This window comes from Orcinus orca, chromosome 15, assembly GCF_937001465.1.
Source record: "Orcinus orca chromosome 15, mOrcOrc1.1, whole genome shotgun sequence".
Lineage (NCBI taxonomy): Eukaryota > Metazoa > Chordata > Mammalia > Artiodactyla > Delphinidae > Orcinus > Orcinus orca.
The window spans coordinates 39195227-39222080 of NC_064573.1; the positions used below are offsets into that span (position 1 = coordinate 39195227).

The following is a 26854-nucleotide window of genomic DNA, read 5'->3' on the forward strand; positions in this document are numbered from 1 at the left end:
TTTATTTTTGGCTGCGTTGGGTCTTTGTTGCTGTTCGGGCTTTCTTTAGCTGCATCGAGCGGGGCTACTCTTCGTGGCAGTGCGCGGGCCTCTCATTGAGGTGGCTTCTCTTGTTGCGGAGCACGGGCTCTAGGTGCACGGGCTTCAGTAGTTGAGACACACGGGCTCAGTAGTTGTGGCACGTGGGCTCTAGAGCGCAGACTCAGTAGTTGTGACTCACGGGCTTAGTTGCTCCGCGGCATGTGGGATCTTCCCAGACCAGGGCTTGAACCCGTGTCCCCTGCATTGGCAGGCGGATTCTTAACCACTGCGCCACCAAGGAAGCCCTTGAATTTCCCTTTTTAAGGCTCAGTAGTATTCCATTGTATAGATATAGAATGGTATATTTTGTTTATCCAATGGATATTTTGTTTATCCACATTTTGTTTATCCATTCGTCTGTTGATGGACCTGGATTGCTTCCACCTTTTGACTATTGTGAATAATACGACTATAAACATGGGTGTACAAATATCTGTGCAAGTCCCTGCTTTGATTTCCAATTGGTTTTTTCAAAGCAATTATTTATATTAGTATCAATGAAGTAGAGTTAGAATGAACTATTGATAGGGATAGTCTAGACAACATTTTAATGAATACCTATGTTTAAGGCATGGTGTTAAATCTTGTGAGATATACAGAGATTATTCAACTGCATGGCTGCTCTCAAAAAACTTACAATCTAGTGGGAATGGATACAGTAACAATTTTTAGAATTGACCAAAGCTTGCTTTTATTTTTAAACTAGCATATTTTTTCCAAGCCAGTGGTTCCATAGGCCAGCATTAGCCTCAGCTGGGAACTTCTTTGAAGTGCTGAAGTCTCAGGCTCCAGACCTACTGAATTAGAAAATCTAAGGCTGGGGACCAGCAATGTATCTTTTAAACAAGCCCTCTAGGTAATTCTAATGCACACTCAAGTTCCAGGTTTGTTTTGGGTACCACTGTTCTAGGCATCCAACACCTTACCTCAACACTTTATTCTCAAGTATGGGAAAACTTTAGAGGGAATAAAAGGACTTGGTCCAACAAAAGCTATTGTAAAAAAGTGTGCTTTTCCTGACAAGCCAAGGAATGCTTTTTATCTGCCTTATTTCTACTCTTAGGAACCCCACTCTGTCTGCCCTGGCAAATTTCTCCATATTTTCTTATTTCATTTCTCTGTCTAGTGCATCTCTTGTCATTCTTCTGAGGCGGGTAGAGTGAAGGAGAAACAGTAATGCAGTCTGGGCTCTGACCATTATCTGCCTTATCTAAAAGACTGATTAGCCCTTGGTATAATTACACCACCACAGGTTTAGCCATTTTAATTGCTGAAGTCCCTGTGATTTTATTTCCAACTTGTTGGATGCCATCAAAAATGAAAACTGTATTTTACTGCCCTTTTTGTAAATGAATCACTGACTAAAATGGAATGACTAAAGTGAATTTTAGAATTACACATTTCACATTTGAATTCTATGCATCATGGAAAAGGTAAAAAATTGAAATTTTGAATTAATTTAAGTGAAATTGTTATGCAGAGCCATTAGCTTATTCAGATGTATCTAGAAAAAATCAGTTGTATCGGTATTGTTTAGTTTGGTTGATTGTCTTAAAGTCATTTCAAATATACAAAGAAATATTTTTTAAAAATAAAACGTGTTTATTTATGGAAATACAAGTTAAACAAGAAATTCTGAGGTTTAAATCATACATTAATACATTATTACATTAGTATTTAGTGTTTCCTTTTTCCAGCTCTTGATATTTATGTTATAAAATCTTGTAATACTCTTATGGGATTGAGTTACTAGCAGAGAGCTCACAATGCTATTTGATTCTTAAGGGTCTTTGCATAATTTAGTGATAACTGCCATAAGGTGCTTGTGGGTTTGGTTGTGGTTTTGTGATTTGAACTGTTAGACCGCTTAACAGAGGGAAATTCAGTTTTCATTCTTCTTTTTCAGCTGGTATTTGAGCTCTGCAGGACCTCGGGCACACTTCATGTCCATGTCCAGTTCCTTGTGCCTTTATCTAATTGATAGTTCTTGATACCCTATCCTAGTCATTAGTGCTTAGCATTCTCCCTGTTAGAGTTGCTTGTCCCTCCCTACCTTGGCTAGCATGAGGAAGAAAGACTAACTTCTTTCTATTTCCTTTGTCTTTTCTTCCTTGCTTTTATGTCCATTGATGGACAGAGCAATTACAATTGTGGTAAAGTTTTACATCAACAGAATAAAGCTCTTTTACTAGTTGGGTGTAATTTTCCCACCAGGAACCAATAAAAAGCAAACTACTAATGATGGAGCTTATTGATTGGTTAAAATATAATTTTTCCTTAACCAGCAGGTTTTGCAACATGGCTTAGAGCTTTTTTTTTTAAGGCTAGTATGTTTTTCAAAATGTATGACTTAGAAATAATATTTAAACAGAAAACCTAATTATTTTAATATAGTGGAAGTGTTTTAGAAATAATATGTAAACAGAAAACCTAATTATTTTAATATAGTGGAAGTGTTTTTAAGGGCGTTTTGTTTTGTTTTGTTTTGTTTGCGGTACGTGGGCCTCTCACTGTTGTGGCCTCCCCGGTTGCGGAGCACAGGCTCCAGACGCGCAGGCTCAGCGGCCATGGCTCACGGGCCCAGCCGCTCCGCGGTATGTGGGATCTTCCCGGACCGGGGCACGAACTCGTGTCCCCTGCATCGGCAGGCGGACTCTCAACCACTGCACCACCAGGGAAGCCCCTAGGGCGTTTTTAAAAAGCTCCATATTATTTAAATTAGTTTTAGAATCCTTGTAGTTATACAATGTAATAATTGGTAATTCAAATAACCCAGGGCAATAGGTATGCAATTTTATTTTTAGATGTTACTTAATCATAGTCATATATGAAATTTAATCTTTACTAGATATATATTTTGCAGCTTAATAATTACCTTTGAATACTTTGATGAGGTTAGATATAATGAAGAGATTTCCCAAGTGCTTGTTTGCTGTCATTTTAGAAATTGTAAACAGTTACTTTCATCATAAAAAGTTAGAGGCAGTGTTAAGCATCATTTGGTTAAAATATTCCTCTATTTCATATTTGTTTTTGAACATTGATTTGGTTTCCATTTTTGTTATATTACTGAGTGCATTACATGGATATGATAGCATTCTGTAGGCAGTTTATAATTTCTTGGTACTGTAGTAGAAATCTCATTTGTTGTTAAAGTATAGTATTAAGGATATATAGACTTGTTTCATTGTATGCCACTTAGTGAAATTGTAATTTGTATTTTATGTCCTCTAAGAATGCACAGTGTACTTTTCTAAAGGATGAAAACTGTCAGTAATTGTTTGCAGAGGTCTTCAGATTAAAAAAATTAAGCAGTCTTCTATTTCAAAAGACATACTATCAAGAGCCAACAAAATTCAGCTGGAGTTGGAACAGCAATTGAAATATATTTCTTTGCTGTCTAGGAAGAAGTTTAATGAGTTCTTTACAGTTTCAAAAATGGCGCCAACTAAACTGTAGTGACTAGTAAGAGGAAGGTGGTCTCAGAGTTTGTAGATTCCCAAGAAAACTGTAGTTTCCCAGTCCAAAATTCCCAGTCCAGCTTTTCAAGATTTCATTGACCTAAGTTGTCAGAAGCCCAATTAATAGGGATGTATAGTGTCTAAATAAATCCCTCCTTTCCATTTAATACAGCAAATGTAGTTTCTATGGTTTTTGAATGAATGTGTTGAGCCTTTAATATATGGAAGTTACCATACCAGAAGCTGAGAGAATTCAAACATGAGTAAGATGCAGCTCTGCCCTTACAGAGCTCAGAATCTAATGTGGGAAACAGATACTGACTATATTATAATGTATTAAGTTCTACACAAGTGGTATGAAAAATGTGGAACACTGAGAAAAGAATGGTTGATGTCTATGGGGAACCGTTGCCTAGAGCTTTATAGAAAAGATGAAGGACATTGGAATTCATCTCTGTTAACTAACCATACGTCAAATAAGCAATGAAAAAGATTTTTTAAAATGTGTTCTGTACCTGAACACAACAATACTGATGAATTAAATGAAAATTAAGCTAAATGAAATAATATATATAAACATACCTTTTGCTCAGTGGAAATCTGAAGGCATTAGATCTTACTCATGTTGAATAACATGGCTAGGTTTAGGGTAAGTCTACTGGAAAGAAGGGTAAGATTTTAAGGAAGAACGTAGTTACCTGATTTCAACCATGTGCTGCATGGGCCAAATGACAGAAGCTGTCTTCAGGATTGTTCCTTGCCCCCCCAGCCCCTACCCCAAGCCACAGCTATATGTGTAAGTACACGTATGTGTGTATGTATATATACACACACACATTTCTCTGTGGCTAAAAAGGTGATGCAGTTTTTTTATTCTATTCATGTTGTTGGAAATTCTGTGATAGATAGAACATGGTGTTTAGTTTCATAAAACCCAACTCTGTGTCTGAACTGTATTGCAACAATTGTTAAAGTATAGACCAGTAAAATAAAGACTCTAGCATATAGAAATGAAACATGATGTGCAGTCTGATTTCTTTCACTATATTGTCATGACTGGGATTGACTATCTGACAGGGAGAGTGGAACAGATGGCAGCTATCTGTCTGAACTGTAGACCAAGGAGCATGCCACTTGTTCTTGCTGCTAACTAGCTAGATTTACCCTTGGGTAAATGCAGCAGCTCGTTTGTTTAACCACATAATTTGAGGAATGCCGTTTCTGACTGTGTAAAGGATTTGAGGCAACAGCCAGGACTACATACTGGCTGAGGTAAAATATTTGAATTCTCTTTGGAGGAGCATCCCTCACCCAGCTTTGGCTGTGTCGCTCAGACCTGGACCTTTAAGTTCAAGACTCAAGTGAGGGTTCTGTTCACCGATTAATCTAAGGACTGATTTGTTGGAATCTACTATATTTTCCTGCTTTTATTGAATTAATAATTCCCCTGCATGAGCCTAAAGGCTTACATATTTAATTGAGGTTATGAAACTCCCCCAGGTTTCATAGCCTCAGGTTTCATTAGGCTTACTGATCTGAGTAAGTAAGTGTTTTTCTCTTGTCAGAATTTAGGTACTATAGTTTTCAAGGAAGTGCCTAGAGAGAGTATTATCATATTTGATGTGTGTATATAAGACTGTGGTAAGAAAGTTTGTAAATTCTTTAGAAGAGAATTGGTATGCCAGAAATAGTTTAGGTAGACCATTCTCTCTGAGCACTTTTATCCTAGACAAGATGCTGTACCTTAGAGAGAGATACTTGAAGCTCAGGGGAATAGTGAAATTCTTACTGAATTGATGTGAGGGAGCAACACAGCACTGATTGGAATCTTAGCGGTGGAGTGTGCTCTCCCCAAAACCCAAAAGTCAAGTTAGATTTTTATTTTTATTTTTTGGCCACACTGTACGGTTTGCAGGATCCCAGTTCCCCGACCAGGGATTGAACCCAGGCCACAGCAGTGAAAGCCTGGAATCCCAACCACTAGGCCACCAGGAACTCCCCCAAGTTAGATTTTTAAACAGAAGTTTGAAGTCAGCCACCCAACTGCTCCTTTATATTCCATTTGTCAAACAGTCGTGTCTTTCATCAAGACAACAGCAGAAGTTTAGGAGATATTTAAAATTCAGAAGCATTGCCTGTATTGACTTGGGAGTTCAACAAAAACTGCTTTAAACCTCCCCAAAACTGTCACTATTAAATAAATAGTCCTGCTTTTGGCCACAAAATTAAGAAGTTAAATTTTACCTACCTAAAAAACTTTTGTCTCTTTTCATTAATCATATAATTATCAATTATATTTAAATACCAGGTATCCTGCCTGGTGTGCCCCTGAGGGTATACGAAAAAAAGTAGCTGGTACTATAGCTAGCTAGTAATACAGGGAGAATTATTTAGAGCTATACACTGTAAATGTAATTCCAAGATACTGAAACGAAAATCCCAAATACAGATATTTAAGACCACTACCCAATCTTTGTGCAAAGTTTCCCTAAATTCAGAGTGAAATTTTGGAATAACTAATCTGAAATGAGTTAGATCTAATGCTATGACTGGTGATTTTACATTTTTAAAAGTTAAGGATTCAAAGACATACTTTAAATAGTGTAAATCATATGTATATTTGATGTGTGTGTGTGATTGCATATTAAAATTAGTAAGAAAATATTCTCTAAAAAGCTAATAGTTCTAAAAAGATAAATTTTAAATATTTCATATCAAGAAAAGGTTAAAAAGACTTAGGTTGAATTGACTATATCAAAAACTATATACTTTAAACACCTGTACCACTGCGTTCTCTTTTGTCTGTTAACTTTAATGACAATTGATAATTGACCTCAAGATTTATAACCAACATTTTGGGGTGCACAATATATAAGAGAATATGTTGATTCCACAAGTGTTGCTACAATTTCTGTCCTTGAGAAAAGTAAAAGATGATTTGGAATTATTCTAAGCAGACATGTATATAAATCTTGTATTTACAACTCGTAGAGCCATTACAGGAAGACCCAGTTGAGGCTGTAAGGGCCTCTTGTCCATAATTCTGGAGGTTGAACCACTTGGAGTTTCTGCATTTCATGAAATGAATTCATAGGTCAGACTTCCATTAACCTCCACTACCTACATGCCACCTCAAGAAAGCAGTCACCAAAGTAAATCTGTCACTTGTTAGAACACCAAATTGCCTTGAATTGAACCTGAACTTAGACTGAAGATATATTAGACAAGTGTTGATATTGTTAAAGAAAAAAACAATCTAACACTTGTTAAAAGACTTTATTCAGGACCTTTGTGATAGGTATCAAGACTATTCCAATAGGGGAGAAAGTTTGAGCTCAACTCTGTGCTAAAGACAGCTGGGGATTTATGGCCAAGGAGCAGAGTAAGAGGATCGGTGGATGGAAAATTACTAAAAGGAGATGTTGAGGGTGGGGAAATTCTTGCTAAACTGACTTAGCAGGATTTTTGCTATAACTGGGCTAGGCAGGCCAAATACAAAGCCCAAGGATGAGGCCTAGTCAGAGGGCTCAGAGAAGCTTGTCTAAAGTTTGGTCAAGAAGAGGGTCTTTGTCCATATAATTAAAACCAAAAAATGTTTACAAATACCTCAAAACAATTTGCCTACATCATTAACGAGATGCTTTCAAAGGACAACCACCACAGGGCAATGCTAGATCTTGTTATTCATCTAGTGGTTTTATTGTTGGTGTTCATAGTTTTTCAATTTTTTTGATCAATTATGATAATACCACAAATTTCTTGAGCACTTTCAACATGCCATCCACTCTTTTAGATGTTTTTCACGTACCATCTCATGGAGTCCTCACAGCACCTTTCTGTGGTAAGTACTATCGTTACCCTCATTTTACATATTAGGAAACAGACTCAGAGAAATTAAGAATTTGCCAAAGATTACACAGTTAATAAATGGCACAGCCAGGTTCTGCAAGGCAGGACCACGAAGACTACAGTCTTAACCAGAAGGTTGTACTTGTTTTTAAGAACAAACAAGTAATTCTTAGAATTAATTTTATTTAAATGAACAATATATGGCTTATCAGGTTATAAAAGAAAAGATACTTATATTTGGTTGCAGGGTTAAAACATTCAAATAGGCATTTGGTAATATTAGAATTAAATTTTAAGTAAAAGAACTCAGGATTTTTAAGAATTTATCTTTTCCAGCTCTGCCTCTGCAGTGGTCTAGGTACTATTACTATTCCTCAGTAGAAGTATCAGCAACATCCTATTTCTGGCATCACTACTAATTTGTGCTCAAAAGTAGTAGGGTTTCTTGGAGAGGGGCTGCTTCCACATCTTCTGACTGAGAGAATGAAGATAGTCTGGAACTTTTCTTTGCGAGAAAGCAAGGCAGATGCTTTCAAAGTTCTGATGGGGCTGAAAGAAAAAAGAAGGCAGCTTAAAAGGGCCTCTCATTGGTCAAGATGTAACAATTTAAACATCAAAATACAAAATAGAGACTAAATTAAAACAAGTAGTCTATAGAAAAATTGGGATTTTCTTTTCAAATAACTAGTATTATATGCAATTGATTTTTATTCAGAAAAATTCCTATTTATATTTAATTGTACGTTTAGTCCCAGGACAGATGGAAGCATACTGAACACTTTCTGGCTGAGTTACACCCAGGGGTTACAGCCCGCACAGCTCAGACTGGGAGGCACACAGGCACAAGTCTCACCAGGCTACTGTGTGCGAAGAGCTGTGCAAAGGCTTGTGATCAGGGCTTTGAGCATTTCTCTGTGTGTTATACATCAATAAATGGCTTACTAAAAGCAAATTAAAAAGGCTGAGAGTAAGGATCCAGTAGAGGGAGAAGATGAAGAAGGCAGGGCTATTCCACTGGCCAACTGCCCTGGGTCAGAGAAGGGGTGAAATCCAGGATCGATGGCCAGACTGGCCTTGCTGGGGAGGAGGAAGGCTGCCTCTTCTGGAACAGGAGGGAAGCAAGAGAGGCACTGGTGAGAAAGTGAGAGAACTCAGCTTAAAAGTAGAGCAATGTGGGCTTCCTTGGTGGCGCAGTGGTTGAGAGTCCGCCTGCCGATGCAGGGGACTCGGGTTCGTGCCCCAGTCCGGGAGGATCCCACATGCTGCGGAGCGGCTGGGTCCGTGAGCCATGGCCGCTGAGCCTGCGCATCCGAGCCCTCCACAACGGGAGAGGCCACAACAGTGAGAGGCCCGCGTACCGCAAAAAAAAAAAAAAAAAAAAGTAGAGCAATGTCTCAAATGTGCAATTGTACTTTGACTGACCCACCTAGGAACATTACTCAGAGTCCTAAAATCTGAGTAGGGATCACATTAAAAGTCACCATTGTGCTTTTGCAGTTGCGGCCCAGGGGCTGTGCTGAGGGAGACAATAGTGGACAGCATGGAACCAGGGTATATTGAAGATGATTTTGGTCTACAGATTGTCAACTATCTGGTGCCAAAGTTCTTTGTGGACACAAATGAGGCAATATTAGATCTTTGTCTCCCCTTGCCCCTTTCCCACCCATTCCTGTTGGTTTGATTTTCCCTCTCAGGGTTCTGCCCACCCCATCCCTCTCTGGCTGGTGAGGGCCTCCAATTAGGCTTGCTGCAGTCCACAGGATCAGTGGTTCTCTGGTCACATGTTCCAGTCTCCACATCCAATGACTAGACAAGTAGCCCAGAGCTAAGCGAGCTGTGTTCAGGAAGCACTGTGGTAGCTGGGAGGATTCATCAGCATATGAACAAGTGCCATGGCAACGAGATGGAGGTCCAGGAATCAGGACTGCTCGTAGTCTGAGCCCTGCACATGTGCTGCTTCTCTTTATAAGACTATCATTTTCACTTAACTATCTACACTGTAATATTTAAAATATTTTATTGAAGTATACTTGATTTACAATATTGTGTTAGTTTCAGATGTACAGCATAGTGATTCAGTATTTTTGCAGATTACACTCCATTATAGGTTATTACAAGACTCATGGTATAATTCCCTGTGCTGTACAGTATATCCTTGTTGCTTATCTATTTTATATAGAGTAATTTGTGTCTGTTAATCCCATACCCCTCATTTGTCCCTTTCCCCTTTCCTCTCCCCTTTGGTAAGCACAAGTTTGTTTTCTGTATCTGTGAGTCTGTTTTGCATATACATTCATTTATATTATTTTTTAGATTCTACATATAAGTGATATCATACATTATTTGTCTTTCTGTGACTTATTTTACAAAGCATAATATTCTCTAGGTCTAGCCACATTGCTGTAAATAGCAGTATTTCATTCTTTTTATGACTAATATTCCATTGTATGTATATGTATGTGTATATATGTCTTATTAATCCAGTCATCTGTTGATGGGCACTTGGATTACTTCCATGTCTTGGCTATTGTAAATAGTGCTGCTATGAGCATTGGGATGCATGTATCTTCTCGAATTAGTGTTTTCATTTTTTCCAGAAGATACCCAGGAGTGGAATTGCTGGATCATATGGTAGCTCTGTTTTTAGGTTTTTAAGGAACCTACATACCCTTTTCTATACTGGCTGCACCAATTTACATTGCCGTCAACATACGCTGTAACATTTTTAGGTAATTTTTAATTTTCATTTTTAAAATAACAGCTTTACCACATCTTTTTTTATCTTCATCTGTTGATGGGCACTTAGGTTGTTTCCATATCTTGGCTATTGTAAATAATGCTGCGATGAACATGGGATACAGGTATCTTTTCAGATCAGTGTTTTTGTATTCTTTGGATAAATACCAAGAAGTGGGATAGGTAGATCTTGTGGTAATTCTATTCTTAATTTTTGGAGAAATCTCTATACTGTCTTCCACAGTGTCTACACCAATTTACATTCCTACTAACAAACAGCGTACAAGTCTTTCCTTTTCTCCACATCCTTGCCAACACTTTGTTGCCTTTTTTGATACTCACATTTCTGACAGGTGTGAAGTGATATATCATTGTGGTTTTGATTTGCATTTCCCTAATAATTAGTGATATTGAACATCTTTTCATGTGTCTGTTGACCATCTGTATGTCTTCTTTGGAAAAATGTCTATTCAGCTTCTCTGCCCATTTTTTAACAGGTTATTTTTGCTGTTGTTGTTGAGTTATATGAGTCTTTTATAAATTAATCCCTTATCAGATATATCATTTGCAAATATCTTCTCCCATTCAGGTTTTTTCATTTTATTGATGGTTTCCCTTGCTGTGTAGAAGCTTCTTAGTTTGATGTAATCCCATTTATTTTTGCTTTTGTTTCCTTTGCCTGAGGAGACATATCTAGAAAGATAATGCTAAGACTGATGTCAAAGAGCATATTGCCTATGATTTCTTCTAGGAGTTTTGTGGTTTCAGGTCTTAACATTCAAGTCTTTAATCCATTTTGAGTTCTTTTTTTTTCTTATTTTTTGGTGGTAGGCGGGCCTCTCACTGTTGTGGCCTCTCCCATTGTGGACCACAGGCTCTGGACGCGCAGGCTCAGCGGCCATGGCTCACAGGCCTAGCCGCTCCGTGGCATCTGGGATCTTCCCAGACCGGGGCACAAACCAGTGTCCCCAGCATCGGCAGGCGGACTCTCAACCACTGCGCCACTAGGGAAGCCCTTGAGTTCATTTTTATGTATGGTGTGATAGTGGTAGTTTCATTTTTTTGCATGTGGTTGTCCAGTTTTCCTAGCACTATTTATTGAAGAAACTAACCTTTCTTCATTGTATGTTCTTAAGAAAATTTAAGTTTTAAACTTTTGAGCAGCAAAGAGGCTTGGAAACGTATTATAAAGTATCTAAATTGTTTATTTAAAGAGGTTTTAAAAGGTTGAATACAGTCCTAGCCTATCATTTAAAGAATGTTTATCTATGTTCCAGGAAAGACTTATGATAAACTGTTACTATGTTATTTTTTTTAAAAAATTGCAGTATAATTGCTTTACAATGTTGTGTTAGTTTCTGCTGTACAATGAAGTGAGTCAGCTATATGTATACATACCTCCCTCTTGGACCTCCCTCCCACCCCACCCCCCATCCCACCCCACCCCCCATCCCACCCATCTAGGTCATCACAGAGCTGAGCTTCCTGTGCTTTATAGCAGGTTCCCACTAGCTAGCTATTTTACACATGGTAGTGTATATATGTCAATCCTAATCTCCAAGTTGGTCCCACCCTCCCCTTCCCTGACTGCGTCCACATGTTTGTTCTCTACATCTGCGTCTCTATTACTGCCCTGGAAATAGGTTCATCTGTACCATTTTTCTAGATTCCATATATATGCGTTAATATACGATATTTGTTTTTCTCTTTCTGACTTACTTCACTCTGTATGACAGACTCTATGTCCATCCACATCTCTACAAATGACCCAATTTCGTTCCTTTTTATGGCCGAGTAATATTCCATTGTAAATTCCATTGTACCACCTCTTCTTTTTCCATTCATCTGTCATTGGACATTTAGGTTGTTTCCATATCCTGGCTATTGTAAATAGTGCTGCAATGAACACTGGGGCACATGTCCTTTTGAATTTCGGTTTTCTCAGGGTGTATGCCCAGGAGTGGGATTGCTGGGTCATATGGTAGTTCTATCTTTAGTTTTTCAAGGAACCTCCATACTGTTCTCCACAGTGGCTGTATCAATTTATATTGCCACCAAGAGTGCAAGAGGGTTCCCTTTCTCCACACCCTCTCCAGCATTTATTGTTTATAGATATTTTGATGATGGCCATTCTGACCCGTGTGAGGTGATACCTTGTTGTAGTTTTTTTGTGTGTGTGTGGTACGCGGGCCTCTCACTGTTGTGGCCTCTCCCATTGCGGAGCACAGGCTCCGGATGTGCAGGCTCAGCGGCCATGGCTCACGGGCCCAGCTGCTCCACAGCTTGTGGGATCTTCCTGGACCAGGGCACGAACCCATGTCCCCTGCATCAGCAGGCGGACTCTCAACCACTGTGCCACCAGGGAAGCCCTTGTAGTTTTGATTTCATTTCTCTAATTAGTGATGTTGAGCATCTTTTCATGTCCCTCTTGGCCCTCTGTATGTCTTCTTTAGAGAAATGTCTATTTAGGTCTTTTGCCCATTTTTTGATTGGGTTTTTTGTTTTTTTGATATTGAGCTCCATGAGCTGTTTGTATATTTTGGAGACTAATCCTTTGTCCGTTGCTTTCTTTGCAAATATTTTCTCCCATTCTGAGGATTGTCTTTTTGTCTTGTTTATGGTTTCCTTCTCTGTGCAAAAGCTTTTAAGTTTAAGTCCCATTTGTTTATTTTTGTTTTTATTTTCATTACTCTAGGAGGTGGGTCAAAAAAGATCTTGCACTGGTTTATGTCAAAGAGTGTTTTTCCTATGTTTTCCTCTAAGAGTTTTATAGTGTCTGATCTTACATTTAGGTCTTTAATCCATTTTAAGTTTATTTTTGTGTATGGTGTTAGGGAGTGTTCTAATTTCATTCTTTCACATGTAGCTGTCCAGTTTTCCCAGCACCACTTACCGAAGAGGCTGTCTTTTCTCCATTGTGTGTTCTTGCCTCCTTTGTCATAGATTTGGTGACCATAGGTATGTGGGTTTATCTCTGGACTTTCTATCCTGTACCATTGATCTGTATTTCTGTTTTTTGTCAGTACATACTCTCTTGATTACTGTAGCTTTGTGTAATAGTTTGAAGTTGGGGAGCCTGATTTCTCGAGTTCCATTTTTCTTTCTCAAATTTGCTTTGGCTATTTGGGGTCTTTTGTGTCTCCATACAAATTGTAAAACTTTTTGTTCTAATTCTGTGAAGAATGCCATGGGTAATTTGATAGGGATTGCACTGAATCTGTAGATTGCTTTGGGTAGTATAGTCATTTTCAAAATATTGATTCCTCCAGTCCAAGAACATGGTATATTTTTTCCATCTGTTTGTGTCATCTTTGACTTCTTTCATTGGTATTTTATAATTTTCTTTTTTTTAATTGGAGCATAGTTGCTTTACAATACTGTGTTAGTTTATAATGTACAGCAAAGAGAATCAGCTAAACATATACATATATCCCCTCCTTTTTGGTTTTCCTTCTCATTTAGGTCACCACAGAGCACTGAGTAGGGTTCCCTGTGCTATACAGTATATAGTTTTCTGAGTACGGGGTTTTTTGCCTCCTTAGGTAGGTTTATTTCTAGGTATTTTATTCTTTTTGTTGCAATGGTAAATGGGATTGTTTCCTTAATTTCTCTTTCTGATCTTTCATTGTTAGTGTATAGGAATGCAAGAGATTTCTGTGCATTAATTTTGTATCCTGCAACTTTACCAAACTCATTGATTAGCTCTAGTAGTTTTCTGGTGGCATCTTTAGGATTTTCTATGTATAGGATCATGTCATCTACAAACAGTGAGTTTTACTTCTTTTCCAATTTGGATTCCTTTTATTTCTTTTTCTTCTCTGATTGCCATGGCTAGGACTTCCAAAACTATGTTGAGTAATAGTGGAGGGTAGACACCCTTGTCTTATTCCTGATCTTAGAGGAAATGCTTTCAGGTTTTCACCATTGAGAATGATGTTTGCTGTGGGTTTGTCTTATATGGCCTTTATCATGTTGAGGTAGGTTTCCTCTATGCTGACTATCTGGAGAGTTTTTATCATAAATGGGTGTTGAATTTTGTTAAAAATTTTTCTGCATCTATTGAGATGATCATATGGGTTTTATTCTTCAATTTGTTAATATGCTGTATCATATTAATTGATTTGTGTGTATTGAAGAATCCTTGCATCCCTGGGATAAATCCCACTTGATCATGATGTATGATCCTTTTAATGTGTTGTTGGATTCTGTTTGCTAGTATTTTGTTGATTATTTTTGCGTCTATGTTCATCAGTGTTATTGGTCTGTAATTTTCTTTTTCTGTGATATCTTTCTATGGTTTTGGTATCAGGTTGATGGTGGCCTCGTAAAATGAAAGTGGGAGTGTTCCTCCCTCTGCAATTTTTTGGGAAGAGTTTCAGAAGGATAGGTGTTAGCTCTTCTCTAAATGTTTGATAGAATTCTCCTGTAAAGCCATCTGGTCCTAGACTTTTGTTTGTTGGAAGATTTTTAATCACAGTTTCAATTTCATTACTTGTGATTTGTCCGTTTATATTTTCTAATTCTTCCTGATTCAGTCTTGGAAAGTTGTACTTTTCTAAGAATTTGTCAGTTTCTTCCAGGTTGTCCATTTTATTGCCACGTAGTTGCCTGTAGTAGTTTCTTATGATCCTTTCTATTTCTGCATTGTCAGTTGTAATTTCTCCTTTCTCATTTCTAATTTTATTGATTTGCGTCCTCTCCTGTTTTTTCTTGATGAGTCTGGCCTAAGGTTTACCAATTTTGTTTATCTTCTCAAAGAACCAGCTTTTAGTTTCATTGATCTTTGCTATTTTTTTTCTCCATTTCTATTTCATTTATTTCTGCTCTGATCTTTATGATTTCTTTCCTTTTACTGACTTCGGGGTTTTTTGTTTTTGTTCTTTTTCTAGGTGCTTTAGGTGTAAGATTAGATTGTTTTGAGATTTTTCTTGTTTCTTGAGGTGAGATTGAATTGCTATAAACTTCCCTCTTAGAACTGCTTTTGCTGCATGCCACAGGTCTTGGGTTGTCGTGTTTTCACTGTCATTTGTTTCTAGGTATTTTTTTATTTCCTCTTTGATTTCTTCAGTGATCTCTTGGTTATTTAGCAGCACATTGTCTAGCCTCCATGTGTTTGTGGGGTTTTTTACAGTTTTTTTTCCTGTAATTGATTTCTAATCTCATAGCGTTGTGGTCAGAAAAGATACTTGATACGATTTCAATTTTCTTAAATTTTCCGAGGATTGATTTGTGACCCAAGATGTGATCTATCCTGGAGAATGTGCTGTGTGCACTTGAGGAGAAAGTGTATTCTGCCACTTTTGGGTGGAATGTCTTATAAATATCAATTAAATCTATCTGGTCTATTGTGTCATTTCAAGCTTGTGTTTCCTTACTAGTTTTCTGTCTGGATGATCTGTCTGTTGGTGTAAGTGGGATGTTAAGGTCCCCCGCTATTATTGTGTTACTGTCGATTTCCCCTTTTATAGCTGTTAGCACTTTCCTTATGTATTGAGGTGCTCCTATTTTGGGTGCATAAATATTTATAATTGTTATATCTTCTTTTGGATTGATCCCTTGATCATTAGGTAGTGTCCTTCCTTATCTCTTGTAACAGGCTTTATTTTAAAGTCTATTTTATCTGATATGAGTATTGCTACTCCAGCTTTCTTGTGATTCCCGTTTGCATAGAATATCTTTTTCCATCCCCTGACTTTCAGTCTGTATGTGTCCCTAGGTCTGGTCTCTTGTACACAGCATATATATGGGTCTTATTTTTGTATGCATTCAGCCAGTCTGTGTCTTTTGGTTGGAGCATTTAAGTTATTTACATTTCAGGTAATTATCGATATGTATGTTCCTATTACCATTTTCGTAATTGTCTTGGGTTTGTTTTTGTAGGTCTTTTTCTTCTCTTGTATTTCCTGCCTAGAGAAGTTCCTTTAGCATTTGTTGTAAAGCTGGTTTGGTGGTGCTGAATTCTCTTAGCTTTTGCGTATCTGTAAAGCTTTTGATTTCTCTATCAAATCTGAATGAGATCCTTGCTGGGAAGACTAATCTTGGTTGTAGGTTTTTCCCTTTCATCACTTTAAATATGCCCTGTCCCTCCCTCTTGGCTTGCAGAGTTTCTGCTGAAAAATCAGCTGATAACCTTATGGGGATTCCCTTATATGTTATTTTTTGCTTTTCCCTTGCTGCTTTTAAAATATTTTTTCTTTGAATTTAATTTTTGTTAGTTTGGTTAATATGTGTCTTGGTGTGTTTCTCCTAGGGTTTATCCTGTATGAGACTCTCTGTGCTTCCTGGACTTGGGTGGCTATTTCCTTTCCCAATTTAGGGAAGTTTTCAACTATAATCTCTGAATATTTCCTCAGACTCTTTCTATTTCTCTTCTTCTTCTGGGACCCCTGTTATTTGAATGTTGGTGAGTTTAGTGTTGTCCCAGAGGTCTCTGAGACTGTTTTCCATTCTTTTCATTCTTTTTTCTTTACTCTGCTCCTTGGCAGTTACTTCCACCATTCTATCTTCCAGCTCACTTATTTGTTCTTCTGCCTGTTATCCTGTTGATTCCTTCTAGTGTTTTTCATTTCAGTTATTGTGTTGTTCATCTCTGTTTGTTTGTTCTTTAGTTCTTCTAGGTCTTTGTTAAACATTTCTTGTATTTTCTCAGTGTGTGCCTCCATTCTATTTCCGAGATTTTGGATCATCTTTCCTATCATTACTCTGAACTCTTTTTCAGGTAGTTTGCCTATTTCCTCTTCATTTATTTGGTCTTGTAGGTTTTTAACCTTGCTCCTTCATCTGTAGTATATTTTTTTGTCATCTCATTTTTTTTGATGGGTGAGACTGTGTTCCTGTCTTACTGGTTGTTTGGAATGAGGCTTCCAGCACTGGAGTTTGCAGGCAGTTGGGTAAAGCTGGGTCTTGGTGCACAGATGAGGAACTCTGGGAGACCTGACTCCAAGGAATATTCCCTGGGGTCTGAGGTTGTCTGTTAGTCCAGAGGTTCAGACTCAGTGCTCCCACCACAGGAGCTCAGGCCTGACCCCTGGCCTGTGAATCAAGATCCCACAAGCCACGCAGCAAAAAAAAAAAAAAAAAAACCAACATGGCGCATAACAATAACAAAGAATAAGAAATAAAATTAGAAAACTAATAGATATATTAGAAACAATAAAGGTATAAATGAAACAACAACTGGAAGAGAAAACAGAACCATAATAGCAAAAAAAAAAAAAAAAGGCCAGAAAAGGCCTTGGCTTAGTCAGGGCGTGGGGCTTAGCAAGGGTGGGGTTTAGGCAGGGGGCTGGGGCCTATGCTCAGGACCCACGGGGCCAGAAAAGGCCCAAGTGGGGGGCGGGGCTTAGGCTCAGCACAGCTGGATGGGGCCCTGGAGTGCTGCCGGCCTCAGAGTGCAGAGTATCGGGGCCAGGACCTCAGCAGGCTTGCCAGGGCCCAAGTGGGTGCGGGAAATGATAGCTACATTCCCCCCCAATCCTCATACCCCCAAGGGTCTGTCCCCATTCACCTCTACTCTTCCTCCCTCATCCTCCAATGCCCCCACACAGCCAGAGGGGGCCCTGGAGGGTGGAGGACAAGGCCCATGACCCCAGCAGGCTCCCTGGGGCCCAAGTGGGCAGGGGAAATGCTAGCTGTGCTCCCCTCCGATCCTCTGAATCCCCGAGGGTCTCTCCGCATCCCTGTTGATCCCCTCACAGTGAGTGGGCCTCTTGAGGCATGGGAACCCCTCCCCTACCGCCACCCCTCAGGGGTGCCAGTCCCATTCCACCTCCACCTCTCCTCCCCCCTCGCTCCCCCGCCCATGTTCTGCCTTATCTTTTGGGGGTTCCTCCCATACCCTTGGGTGTCGAGGTCCCCCACCAGCATCTGGTAGGTGCCCTAGTTGTGAGGAGACGCGGACTCTGCGTCCTCCTACTCCACCATCTTGACTCTGCCTTCCCATGTTATGTTCTGATATAAATTTTAGACCTAAAAATAAGTCTTCACCAGAGCAAATGAAATGCCACTTATGGTGAAATATTATACTTTATTGTTTTTCTGAATTATCAATAAGGTTACAGACACCTAGAAAGGAGTATGCACACCTCTCATAAAGATCTCAATTTCCTTATGAAAGAAAATGACATAATGAAAACTTAAGGGAGGAGAAAATAATAATATAACCACTCAATTCCATATATATCTTTACTACTTACAAGGACCTTTCATAGATTTTTGATCCTCACAATCACCTGGTGAGGTAGGCAGGTTTCAGTTTTTCATTCTAATGAGGTATTTTCTCCATAAACACTGAAGAATGCCAAGAAAAGTTTGCTCTTGAACCCTAGTTTCCATGTATTTTAAGAATAAATAAGTTCTTTAAAAGTAGGTTTTCTGACTAACTTTAGTTTCAGAAATTACATTAAACATTTCTTATTTTCATAGTCCATCCTTTACAAAGAAGACAAGAAATTTCTGAAGTCCACCTTTGGATTCTTTTTGGATTCACTCTGACTAAGCAACATTTTTAGTTGAGAGAAGTGTTTCTTTGTTTTGCTCACGTTCTTTGAGGAGCAAATGGGTGTTGACTGTCCAGATTTAGCTCTTCTGAAAAGAAACATAAAGCCACACTTAGGTATGCTGACAAACAGCAGTTCTTCCTTCTTAGCCTAGATACCTGCTACTAGAATCGTTTTCTACTCTTCCATAATTATGGCCATATATGAGCAGTGGCTGTACCCAGCAAAGTCATTCCAATTTTATTTAAAAATCTTCTCACTAAACAGGCTACAGGCAACATTTAGGAGGTATAATGAGGGTTCTGGAAGCTTCTTTCACCACCTGAAAGAGAAAGCTAAAGGCAAAGTGTCATCAGGTCTGAGTTCCTTGTAAGTCTGACACCAAGATTCATGACAGTTCTAAGCAAGGACTTTAAAAACGTATTTTTTCTTCACAGCTCAAGACCATTTCTTTCTCAAAAGTGAAGAATATCAACCTACACATATAGGTACCATTCCATTGTATTTTTGCCCCTACAATATAAGCTCCATGGGGCAGACACTTTGTACAACTAACTGTATATTCCAGTGCTTTTTAACAGTGCCAAGCACAGAGGACGCCCTCTAAAAATATCCACTGAATAGATGATTCCCCATCTGGTATGTGTGTATTTATGCCTCGTTCTATTTCCTTCCTTCTAATTGTGTTCATCCCCCCAAACAATATTTGGGGTTTGTCAGTCTCATCCCTTTTCTGACTCCCCATCCATGATAAATGTGAAATAGCTTTCTCTTTCCTGCATATATCTAAGAAGGAGTCTGGTCCAAATGCAATTGAATTATTTTAAATATGCCAAATGTTCTTTTATCTGCACATGTCCAATAAAGTAGAAACTTCCATGATGAATTCCTATTGTACCAAACATCAAAATAACTAGGAATATAGAGAAAACTGGACTTGAAATTTTAAATGTCAAACCCAATATAAAAAAAACCTCAATTCAGTAAAAACAAATAATCCAGTCCCTGCTGAATTTTGTTATTGATTTTCAAGAAACTACCAGATTCTTTTGTAACAAAATGTTTAAAAATTCCTTTCACAGTTTCTATGGAGCTAAATTTATTGATTAGCATAGTGAAGAGTGTATTGAGGATTATTAAAAATAAAACATGTGCCCAGTCACACAGTTAACTTAGTATCATTTCACAAATCCCTATTCAGTTAGATTTCCACAGGAATTTCTGATACAGGAACAGCAAGAACAAAGGTTTAGAGCAGGAAAGTAAACTGAGTGCTTCAGTTTTGCTGACACATAAGATGAATTAAGGCAAGTAAGAGAGGCAGACAGATTGGTGCCAGGTAGTGGGGGCTGGAAATCCATGCTGGAGTATTTGTTCCATATGCTACAGAGTGAGGTGCTAAAGCTTCTAATCAGAACTGTGCTTTTGGACTTCCTGGTGGCACGGTGGTTAAGAATCCGCCTGTCGGGGCTTCCCTGGTGGCGCAATGGTTGAGAGTCCGCCTGCCGATGCAGGGGACACGGGTTCGTGCCTTGGTCCGGGAAGATCCCACATGCCGTGGAGCAACTAAGCCCGTGCGCCACAACTACGGAGCCTGCGCTCTAGAGCCCACGTGCCACAACTATTGAGCCCACATGCCACAACTACTGAGCCTGCACTCTACAGCCCATGAGCCACAACTACTAAGCCCATGTGCCACAACTACTGAGGGCCTCATGCCCAGCACCCATGCTCCACAACAAGCGAAGCAACCCCGTGAGCCTAGAGCCCATGCTCCACAAGAGAAGCCACTGCAAGGAGAAGCCCACACACCACAACGAAGAGTAGCCCCTGCTCACCACAACTAGAGAAAGCCTGCATGCAGCAACGAAGACCCAACACAGTGAAAGATAAGTAAACAAACAAATAAATTTATAAAAAATAAAAATAAAAAATATCAGACTAAAAGCCTTGAAACTAGGAGCAGGAAGACTCAGGGAATTATTGTAGTAGTCCTGGCAAAGAGTGAATAATGACCTGAACAGATAGCAGCAGCAGGGAGAAAAAGGAAAGAATAGCTGCAGACACCTTGGAAGCAGGATGGGTAGAAACTGGCGACTAACTGGACCAAGACTGAGCAAGTAGGATTGTCAGCTATACTCACCATTTCAGGTCAGAATGTCTAGAAGGGCATGTTCATTTACAGAATAAAGAACCTAGGAGGATGGGCAGGTTTGAGTAGTTACCTGTGGGGACATGTAGGGGTGGGAAGTGGATATATTTAATAGGCAGCTGGGAACAGGCCCAGGGAGAGACTGGAAGTAGAGGAATACACCTGGAAGTCAGTGCAGTGATGACTTCCTCAACTGCATGGCAATTTCAGGGAGTGTATTAACAGAGAAATTAGAACTCATGGGTTAACACTGGTAATTTAAATAGCTTAATGGATTAATATACCTGAAAATCAATGCTGGGCTCTTGGCTTTGGAACCAGACATATCATGATTTAGTATTGCAGAACTTAGAGTCTTTCTCTCTGGGGTCTTTAGGCTGAGTTTACTTGCAGGAGTGGTAGGATTGCTCTTCAATGTTGATAGAAAGCTTCTACTTTTACCATGATGTTTAACTGTTCTGTTGCATGTTTTACAAGTAATCACCTGCCATAAAAAGAAGAAATAGTGGGTCTGATTTCTCTTATAATTTAATCCAATAAACTGCATGCTCATTAAATTCATATACATAAGGGACTAAACCAGGTACTACAGGGTGAGTAACAAAGGCTGCCCTCAGCAAGCTTGTAAACTAGCAGCAGGAATCAGACAAGACACAAACTTAAAAGAAAATCTTCAATAAAAAGTTAATGGCTAAACATTTGTATATAATTTAAAACACCTTTTTAAAGATGATAAAGTCTTTACTTTCTCAATGTAAAACCATGTTCGGCGGGGAATGGAGGAGACTGGGAATGATACCCTTTAACATCTGGAAAGTTGTTCTTTATAACAATAGTAGACATTTAGCATTTTTTTGCAGACAAACTCCAAGCCTTTTCCCAATACAACATGGCAAAATATCACTGAAAAGTTAATTGACTCCTTCAAACCTTTATTCTGTAAATACAGGTCTAAAGCAATTTATAAAACCAATCAAATGAATCCTCACATTCTCATACTTCTTCACTTCATTAGCGATAGAGGTTGACTTTCTTTTCAGGATTCATTTTTCAACACATGGTTCATTTTATAGCTAAATGCCTTTCTTCTACATATCTGACTCACAAGGCACAGGATTCAGCCCAGGCCTCAACAAAATTAACAGAAACCAGTTTAGCTGAGAAGTACTCTGATGTTCATGAGCAGGTAAAAATGCATTTATAGAGGTCTATTTAGGTTACTTTATGCTTTCTATAAACAATCAATTTTATGACAAAGCAAAATTCATTTACCTGTCCAATTATGGTAAACTCCTAAATATGGCAGTTCCAATCTAAGTTATTACCGACTGTAGTCTTGGGCCAGACATAATCTGTCATAATGTCCAGAATGCCCAGCACAGTTCCTGGTAGTAAGCAAGCACTCGAATAGTTGATGAATGTTAACACAAAACATACAGATAAAGTGTATCTGATACTGGTCTCTATACAGTAAACCAGAGTAATTTGCTTTTGGTTGTTTTATTGCACTTAACATCCCCAATACACAGCATTGTCTGGCATAAGATAGATCCTCAATAAATGTTTGATGAATGAACATAAGATGCACTTACCTTTGTTGGGCATAAACTTAAATACATACTGACATGGAGCGGAGGTGACTGAAGAAGTAACACTGGTACCTAATACATAAGGCAAGAGCTTTATGTATACCTAATACATACTGTTGTTCGAAGAAAGGAACCATTAGCTGAAAAAATAATTTAGTGGTAACTGCAGTTCAGGTGAAGTCACACTGGTGAGCTCAAGAAATGCTCAACTTTGTGAAAATAATTGTGTTCAGCAATAAGATCTGGGCAATTGAGAGTTCACGATGTTTGGTTTTAGGTAATTGTGAAAAACAAAAATAAGCTGTACTCTTGATGAAACAGTAATCACTAGAAAGAAATCCTATGTATATATTTTGACAATCTAAATATACTACTACAAACCTCTGAGTTATATTCAGGCTAATTCTTAACCTCATCTTAAGTGAAAGAAAAGAAAATTCTGGTTTACTTATACATACTGGAATTGAAATCTTACCAATACACTTGTGGAGTCTTTGTACTTTTTCAAAATTTTTGCTTCTTTAAAACTGAGTGTATAATTTCTTGCTTCTCGATTAAGAAGCTTCTGTATTTTGGGTGTCAATTTGGGTTTGGGTTTGAGACGTACTCGAGACTTATCCTGAACCAGCAACTGGAAACAGTATGGACATGTTCCTTCAAAAGTGCTTTTATCACCTAAAATTATACAAATGAAACTCACGAGTCAGCAAACAGAATATTTTGTTACTGTAAACTATCAATATTATAAATGCAAAAGAGTATATTATTTAATACAAGCAAATATACATTTTCCTTAAGCACACTCAAAATATGAGAATTTACAAAAGCATAAATCAGCAATAATTTATTTTATAAAACACTATAATTCTATCCATTCACTCCTTTTAGCAACAGATAGGTAAGTCCCCACCCTTTGCTACATTGTTCATTACTTGCTACCAAGTAAAAAAGGCTGTATTTCTCATCAATTTTACAAACACATTTATCACAAAATAACAAATTATATTGTGACTTTTCTTTTTAAAACAATTAGCACAATTCTGTGGTTGTGAGCTGGGCTTTGTCTGCAGTACAAGGTAACAGGACAACAGACTTGCCCCAGGACCTTTATGCAATCAAGAAAGCATTCACTGACCATCTACCATGCTAGGCTGTGGAGACATAAACATGGAAGTAAAGGAGTTGCTACCTTTATAGAACTCATGCTCTTGGGGAGCCCTAAACAAATAAAGATAAGATTGGTAAAAACTGCAACAGAATATGATTAAAATGCCCTGAAAATTATTAAACTCTGCATAGACTAGCCAGAAACACTTCCAACAGGCTTGAAAAAAGTCATCACAGGTGACTGTAAACTCTTATCTGTATTTGGAAATGGCATCTATTATTGGTAACGGGCTTTCAGGTACAAGTACAGTGAAAAAGCAAGCATGGTTATTTCGGGAAAGGTGAGGTGTGAAGGTGATGCTGCTGAAAAGGAAGGTGGGCACACTATCTGTTATTCAATAAATATTTATTGGTGAGCCCTGTGTTAAGTGCTAGGAATAGACAGCACTACAAAAAGCCAAAGACCATGTTCGTAACATAGCTCTGCCAAATGTAAAATTCATTCATATTTACTGAGTGACAGTTAAGTGCCAAGCACTGTTCTGGGTGTGGGAAATACCACAGAGAACAAAGGACAATTCATGCAGAGAGACAATGAATACAACAATGCCAAATGTTAAGTGCTGGGGAGAAAAAAGAAATACAGGAAAAGGAGAATGGGGCATAGCGATGGAGCTGCTATAATCTTAAATAGGGCAGGCAGTGAAGGCTTTGTGGGGTGACATTTGCAAGAGACCAGAAGGAAGTGAAGGAAGAATCCAAGGAGATATGTGAGGTAAGATTTCCAGGTAGAAGGAAGGGCAGGTGCAAAGGCCGTGAAACAGCACAGGGGCCTGGCAGTGGTTGGAGTTCAGTGAACAAAAGGGAGAGCAGGTCGGAGAGGTAATGCAGACCTATGACATAGGGCCGTGAAGTCCCTTTAAAAGATTTTCACTTTTACCCTGAGATGGGCAGTTATTTCAGAGTTGGTAGCAGAGAAGTGACATGATCTAGCTTAGGTTTCTCTTAGGCTCACGTTGGCTGCTGGATTGAGAATGGACTGTAGAAATGCAAGGGAGCTATTGCCAATAATCCAGGAGAGAAACTGATGGCTTGGACCATGGTGGTAAGTTGGATGTGGAGAGAAGTGGCTAGATATTGGATATATTTTAAAGCCAGTGGGATTTCTGGCGTACTGGCTTGGGGAGGAAGGCTGTTAGTGAGTCAAGAGTGGCTCCTAGGTTTGGGGGCTAATTCTTAAGGATGGGGTTACCATTTACTGAAATGGGAATAACTGGAGGAGGCGGGTTGTCGTGTTGGGGGATAAAGCTTGAATTTTCGCCTAGCATAATATTCAAAAAAAGTTGTCAACGTATCTGGATGAGTCTAGGATTCGCGGGAGTGGTCTGGACTGGGGATATAAATTTGTAAGTCCTCAGTATGCAGAATTTAAAGGCCATGAGAGTGGATGAAAAACTGTCACCAAGGAATTGAGTGTAGCTAGAAAAAACGTCCAAGGGATGAGTCCTGGGACACTCCAACATTTGTAAGTTGGGGAAATTAGAAGAAACCAGCAAAACAGAAGTACTGGCTAAAGAGGTAGGAGGTGAACTTTGTGATGGTCCGGAAGCCAAGTGAGGAAACTATTTCGAGTAGACTGATCAATGCGTCAAATGCCGCTAATAGGTCAGGCAAGATAAGGCACGTTAAGGAATTTGGATTTTTTACGAAACTGAGAAGCCTCTCGAGGGAGTTTATTATGGCAGTGGGTCGATCCGATTCTTTTGGATCATCCTGAGCGTTGTGGGGAATGAAGGCGAGCGGGGCGACGACAGCCTGACCCACAACCAACGGGCGTCCTCCCTACCGTGTGACGAACTGTAGGCCCAGCTGCAAAAGAGAAAGAGACTCATAAGGGACAAGGAAACACCCCCTAGCGGCTAGCCTCCCTCTCCCCCTCCCTCCCTCTCTTACAGGAGATAGCGGGCCTGGCCCGGGCAGCTATCTTGTAGTTTCCACGCCGCAGCCTCAAGGTAGTGCTTCTGCCTCATAGCCACCGCCACCTCTGCACCGCTGAGACCCGGTCACAAAAAGAGACTCCGGAAACCGGATTCCCAACGTGGCGGACTTTGACGTCGGGATAAGAGCTCCCTCCGGAAACAGGTGCCCTAGGCTGAAGGGTTCCGGTGCCTTCGCGTCCGGTCCGGCGCGCAGGCGACCCTCCCCCCGCCGTTGGCCCCGCCCCCCGGTCCCACCCCCGTCCCCGCGGGCGAGGTGGCGATCACCTCAGACGATAGTCTGGGTGGAGCAGCTTGACTGGGCTGGGGTGGCAGCGTCAGGAGCCGAGGGTGCCGCCCGCCTCTCCGTCTTTGTCTGGTAGCCTCCTTTACCATACCCCTGTTGTCATTTCATCAGCCCCCGTCGCCCTCTAAATTTGCGGGCTGGGGTACTGACTTGGGCCGCGGCGGGCGGAAGCGCGGTCCGCAGGGGGCAGCTGGGAGAAGCGAAGCCTCGAGCTTCCTTCCTAACTTCCGTCAACTGAAATTCAGATGACATAACGTTAACCAATTTTAGGTGAACAACTCAGCGATGTTTAGTACAACGGCAGTGTTGTGCAAACACCACTGTTACTAGTTTGGAAACATTTCTGTCAGCCTACCGGTACCCCATTAGCAGTTACTCCCCATTCTTCCCTCCCTCCCAGCCCCTGGCAACCACTAGTCTGCTTTTTGTTTCTATGGATGTACCTATTCTGGACATATCATATAAATGGAATCATACATGGAATCTCTTGTGTGAGGCTTCTTCCATTTAGTATAATGTTTTTGAGGTTCATCCACTTTGCAGCCTATATCAGAACTTCATATCTTTTTATGGCCGAGTAATATTACGTTGTATGTATGTACCATGTATTGTTTATCCATTCATCCATTGATAGACATGTGAGTTGTTTCTACCTTTTGGCTATTGTGAATAATGCTGCTATGAACTAGAACATGTATTTGCTACTGTATCTGTTTTCTATTCTTTTGGATTTATACCTAGCAGTGAAATTGCTGGGTTATACTGTAATTCCATTTTTAACAAGGATTCCAGTTTCTCCACATCCTCACCAACACTCATTTTCTGGTTTTTTAATTCTAACCATCCTAGTAGTGTGAAGTAGCATCTCTTTGTGGTTTTGATTTGCATTTGTCTAATGGCTAATGATGTTAAGCATCTTTTCATGTGTTATTGGCAATTTGTATATCTTTGAAGAAATGTCTGTTCCACTTCTTTGCCCATGTTTAAAAAAAATTGGATTATTTGCCTTTTGTTGTTGAGTTGTTAGAGTTTTTAAAAAATATATTCTGAAAAAAAAAGGAAAAAACAATATATTCTGGATACTAAACCCTTATTTAT

At 39.4% G+C, this 26854-nt stretch overlaps 1 protein-coding gene across 2 annotated transcripts; it reads right to left on the minus strand.

The window, feature by feature from the left end:
- Positions 1-18133: 18133 nt before the first annotated feature.
- On the minus strand, positions 18134-25578 carry C15H18orf21 (chromosome 15 C18orf21 homolog). Of its 2 annotated transcripts, none has more exons than XM_033412263.2 (5): positions 25427-25578; positions 25320-25342; positions 22842-23041; positions 21062-21261; positions 18134-18710 (listed from the first exon to the last, which is right to left on the minus strand). In XM_033412263.2, the coding sequence occupies exons 1-5, from the start codon at positions 25501-25503 to the stop codon at positions 18560-18562; spliced, it is 651 nt and encodes a 216-aa protein (XP_033268154.1). In that variant the 5' UTR covers positions 25504-25578; the 3' UTR covers positions 18134-18559. The 2 variants fall into 2 exon arrangements, with proteins under 2 accessions (XP_033268154.1, XP_004283506.1); XM_004283458.3 differs by having other exon boundaries at positions 18134-18713; positions 25427-25575.
- Positions 25579-26854: the final 1276 nt, after the last annotated feature.